General features: G+C 35.3%; 1 protein-coding gene across 1 annotated transcript; it reads right to left on the bottom strand.

Moving 5' to 3' along the window:
• Positions 1-1,991: 1,991 nt before the first annotated feature.
• On the bottom strand, positions 1,992-5,455 carry LOC138888406 (uncharacterized). Its single transcript, XM_070170264.1, has 8 exons — positions 5,126-5,455; positions 4,464-5,033; positions 4,239-4,388; positions 3,857-4,141; positions 3,479-3,601; positions 3,314-3,395; positions 2,169-2,658; positions 1,992-2,073 (listed from the first exon to the last, which is right to left on the bottom strand). The coding sequence occupies exons 1-8, from the start codon at positions 5,453-5,455 to the stop codon at positions 1,992-1,994; spliced, it is 2,112 nt and encodes a 703-aa protein (XP_070026365.1).
• Between the last annotated feature and the right edge of the window lie 258 nt (positions 5,456-5,713).

The following is a 5,713-nucleotide window of genomic DNA, read 5'->3' as shown; positions in this document are numbered from 1 at the left end:
CGTAGTCCCAAAGTAAAACACACATCAATAACACAAGAATACTCAATTAAGCTCGATTACGTATCAAATAAACAGGTAATTCTAATCTAACATGCTCTACATAATTCAATTAAGGTAGTTTAAGCAAATAAACAGTTAAGTCAATTAGACATGCTTTTTCTAAGCTAACAGCAGGTTTAAATTGCAAATAAAATAAAATAGGAAAAGGAACACAATTGAAATTACTTAAAGAAAATTGGATTTTCAACAATTAGCTCAAGTACACACTCATCACCTCACGTACAAGGCATTTCAAATATCAAATATACCGAATCCTAAGGGGAAGATCCCTCACACAAGGTTAGACAAGCCACTTACCTCGAACCGGCTCAAAATCAACCCGAAACCACACCCTTGCCACGAGTACTTGACTCCAAATGACCCAAATATATTCCATTCAATTGCATAATGTAAATAACACTTCAAGTAACTGATTCTACAAAGAAATTCTAAGCTAATATGCGAAATTAGGTAAAATGACAAAAATGCCCCTTGGGCCCACGTCTCGGAATCGGGTAAAATTTATATTTTCAGAATCCCCACACTCTCCCGGGTTCATGCATACCAAAATTATCCAAATCTAAGGTCAAATTCAAAATCAAAAGTCGAATTCTAGGTCTAAGAACTGTCTTCCAACTTTTTCCCAATTTTCATCTCCAATCCGAAATTAAATGATGAATTCATGTTTTGATTAATGGGTTACAAGAAAAAAGAAGTTAATAATCACTACCCAATCAATATCTCTGAAAATCCCTCAAAACCTCACTCAAATCCGAGCTCCCAAGCTTTAGTTTTCACAAAAATGGCTAAACCCTCGACTTTGAAATTTTATATTTGCCCAGGTAAATCCTTCTTCGTGAACGCGGAAGGACCCTCGCATTCGCGAAGCACAACTTTGCTTGGACCAGATTTCCTTCATCGCGAACACGATGCCCCCTCTCGCAAACGCGGTAGCAAACTTCCCCCTCCTACGCGAACACGGGACCCTATTCGCGAACGCGTAGGCATAAGACCTCTCAGCTTCGCGAACGCGTAGGCATAAGACCTCTCAGCTTCGCGAACGCGGGAACCTCTTCGCGAACGCGAAACATTAAGCTTCCAACAGCCCCAGCTCCTCTTCGCGAACGCGAGACCCCACTCGCGAACGCGAAGAGAGAAACCAATACTGGAGACCTGCTGCATTTTCTACAATCCTCTAAGTCCAAAAATGACCCGCTGAGAATCCGAATCACACCCGAGGCCCTCGGGACTTCAACCAAGGTTTCCAACCGATCCTAAAACATTATTCAAACTTGTTCTAACCTTCAGAACGCTCAAAACAACATCACAACACCTATTTTTCATCGGATTCAAGCCTAAGAATTCCAAAAATACGTTTTCGATCAAAAAGTCTATCAAACCTCATCCGAATGACCTAAAATTTTGCACACGCGTCAGATTAAATACTACAGAGCTACTCTAACTTCTGGAATTCCATTCCGACCCTCAGATCAAAATCTCACAATCGAACCAGAAACTTCAAAAATTCAACTATTGACATTTCAAGCCTAAATTAGCTATAGACCTCAAAAACACAATCCGAACACGCCTCTAAGCCCAAAATCACCCAACAGAGCTAACGGAACCATCAAATTTCTATTCCGAGGTCGTCTTCATACTTTCGAACTACGACCAACTTTTTAACACTTAAGCTCTTATTTAGGGACTAAGTGTCCCAAAACTCTCGAAACTCAAAGACGAACATCCTGGCAAATCAAAATAGCAGAAATAAACACGGAAAAAGCAGTTAATAGGAGATCGGGACATAAATTTTTAAGACAATCGGCCGGGTCATCACAAGACATCAATCGAATACACAGACACATATTTATACTAAAACAAAACAAAAAAAGTAATGTATGTTGACATACCGTTTCATTGATACCTATACCAGAATAATGAAGTTCAAAAAATCATGTCTTCTTAGCTATAAATTCAATTCCAAGATCAAACTCTTCCTCTAGTATATCATCCTTCTTTTCATACCCCTTCTTCCTAAAAAGATTTAATAAAGATATAAATAGAATAGTCCAAACTATCATTACAAAGAAACTTCAATCAAAACATATGTTAGATATATGTAAAGTTACCTGCGAGTTTGGATTAACTTTGTTTGAACAAACTTACTAACGTCATCTCTAATTGATACAAGAATTTCTTCAGTAATTGATATTTTAAAAGGGTGATCCCCTTTTAATAATAACACGAGGTACAAGAGGTTTTTTAATTCTTGTTGCTCTACATCTTCTTCAGGTGTAGAGCATTTTGGAGTAGTTGTCATTACAGGAGCAACACCTATGGACTCATTAACATATTTGGAAGTTAATTTATGAATCTGACAATCAATTTGAGTGTCAGTCATCTCAAATTCATGATCTGGAATCATCTTAGTTGATGATTTTTTATAAACCTCTACAGCTGGAACATCTTCATTGAATGACTCTTTAGTCATCTTACCAGACGGAATATCTTCATTTCTTGTTAGTTTACAAAGCTCACCTGTTAATTTATGAGCCTCTAAATCACACATTTCAAACCATTTATCTTCATATGGAATTCCAACATCAACAAAACCAGATGCTATATAAAAAATACATTAATATATCAGGAAAAATATAAATAATTTTTTTTGAATATACAGCTTTACGTTTCAATACCAAAAATTCCTTCCTTTATCGTTGCTAAATTAAAATATTCTAATTTTCCATGTTCATTATTGACATCATATTTTTTGATATAATGTGAGTTTTCTGCAGTGCCAAAGCTTTGTGCGACTTGGGGGAAAACATTAACTTGATTCCATATTCTGTGTTTAAAACTTTGGGGATTGGGCAACCAAGGCCAGATCCCACGCCAGCCCCCAAACATTCGCTTTTACGGAACATATCACGCTTTCGCGGGTGCCCACTTGGCCCCAGCCTTCCGCACCTACGTACCCAAACATGACTTGCCATTTCTGCTTCTATGATCAGTTGGCCGCATCTACGTGCTCACACATGCGACCATTTTCTCGCATGTATGATTGCACCATATCTGAAACCCCCAACAGTCCATCAAGTCCAAAACTAAGTTTGATTCACACCCGAGGCCCCCCGGGACCCCATTCAATTACACCAATGCATCCAACAACATAATACAGACTCGCTTGCGCGATTAAAACACTAAAATGACATCTAGAATCACAAATTGGACATCAAGAAATTGAAGCATTAAAACAGTATATTTTATACTATACCTTCTTTGTTTTCATTGAATGCATCCTGCTTCCGATCACTATCACCTTCTACATCTTTTTTCACATCTCCATTGTGGTGATGCTGCAGCAAAAAGTTCAAATAAAATGATATTAGATATAAAACAACCCAAAATAAAACAAAACAAACAATAAGTACTAGTATACCTCTAACATGCTCTTCTTCATTGAATTAATTGCATTGAACACCTCAACAAATTTCTCAGCAAGATTATTTTTTAAAACCACTAGTTCTTCCTTGTATTCCTTCCTCAATGATGATACTTCTTTCTTCAATTCAACTTGGCCATCTTGTAAAATCTTAAACTGAATATACTACTCACTATCTTTAGTTGGCGGGTCAACAGAGGCTTTACCTATACTTCGATGTTGGTTATGAATATTCTCCACCAGCTTTTGCTCCAAATCATTTCCAGCTTCATTTTTTATTTTTTATTTTCCAGATGTAGAATAAACAAGGTCATTATTTGCTACCGTTAGATTAGAATATTTTTTTAATTTTCTAGTTGTAGCACTGTTAGAGACATTGTCTATCATCTTTTTCTCCAAATCATTAGCATCGATACTTTTCATTTTTGATATTTCATTAGTAGCTTTCCCCTGATTCTTCAAATTATTAACATCTTTCCCCTTTTTCTCCAAAACATTAGAAGCTTTCCGCTGCCTTTTCGCATTCACATTAGTCATCATTTTGTATTGTGTTTTTAAAGTCTCAAGTGGATGATCAACAAAATCATCATCTGAACTAACATGTTTCTGATCAACATTATCCGCAATCTCATTCTCAAGAGACATATTCCTTAAATTCAACTACATAAACATATATTTTACTAAATTTTAGTAACAAAATTATATATAGCAAAAGTAACTCTTAATACATGAGAAAACAAAAAAGAAATTAATTTACCTTCTCAGAAGATAAGCCATATAGCTTGTCATTTAACTCTTCAAATTTTAGCTGTCGTGTAACACTCCATCGAAGAATTGGTGGAGATGTATTTTGACACCGATGAGCGACAAAATTATGCAAATATTCAAAACATTCATAGAACCATATCTGAATAGCATAAGGGAATCCTGAAATCCAATAATACTATCGCTACTTATCCAAAATACCTGACATTGTTCTTACTGTTTCCTCATATACATCTATTCCCCATGGATAACTATTGTAATCACTCTTGTCAACCAAGTCCAAGTACTTCATGTCAATCAGTTTGGTGTTCTTAATAGAAAAGAGGAATGAATTTATAACAAATAGCACTGCTATCTTAATAGCATCTTCATCAGACTCAAATGTTTTTGTAAGAAAACAATCCACAAGGTGTTCTTTAGAAATAGAAGGGTAATCCATAAAGTACTTTGCAATTAAACGATTATTCTTTTGCGTAGCTTCACTATAAAATTGTACATCACCAGTACATTTTAATCCACTTACACAAGCAAACTCAGCCAAGCCAAAACGTAGCTTAACCACATTGACAAGAAACGCCATTTCATTTACATTCCCTTTTTCAACCTCCTTAGTTAACAAATAATATATTAACTGTGTTTGCAGTTTTATACTAGACAAATTCAACAAATAGCCAAAACAAGTTGACTTAAAAAGTTCAAGTTGCATTGTTGATAATTTTGTTTTCAAATTGCTAACAATCTTAGAATTGAAGTTACTGCCAAGTATTGGTCTATCACTTGCACTAAGCTGCAATACAATACAGACACATATATAAGTATATTAAATGGGTATACATTATACAAAGTATCTATCAATAAATAAGGTATAATATAATTTACCTTCAAAAATGATTTGGAATGTCTTCTCTTATGAATAGTTGATTCAGAAACCTTCCTTTTTTTTGTAGTCTTTATATTATTTTGAGAAACATCAATTTCTGGTTCCTTGACACTTTTAGAACCACTAATTTCGTATTCCTTAGCACTTTGAGAACGTGTTATTCTAATACTAGCTGACCCAGAGGTATTCGAAGATGATCTAGAGGTATTTCGTGCCTTAGCCCTTTGTAAACGAGTCCGTCCTAAACTAACAACTTTTGTTCCACTTGCTGATGATGATTCTCCAACTGCATGCGCACTTGGAGCATATTTCATATAAGATTCTGCCATTGTAAGAGAATAATTTTCGTTATTCATAACAAAATCAAAAAAATCTGGTGACACTGAGATTGGGTAAATAGGTTTTTTACGCTTGAGAGAGTGCTTTCTACCCATAAAACATCAATTGTTCAAAATTAAGCTTGACATTTCAAAAATTAAAGCTTGAGAACAACCGATTAAACCCTAACGATTGTGTATTTTGAAATTTGAGGTAATATATGGCGCGTCGTTTGGAAAAGCAATATTAACTCCAGTATACTTGATTAG

This window comes from Nicotiana sylvestris, chromosome 3 (assembly GCF_000393655.2).
Source record: "Nicotiana sylvestris chromosome 3, ASM39365v2, whole genome shotgun sequence".
NCBI lineage: Eukaryota > Viridiplantae > Streptophyta > Magnoliopsida > Solanales > Solanaceae > Nicotiana > Nicotiana sylvestris.
This window is presented reverse-complemented; position numbering and strand designations above follow the sequence as displayed.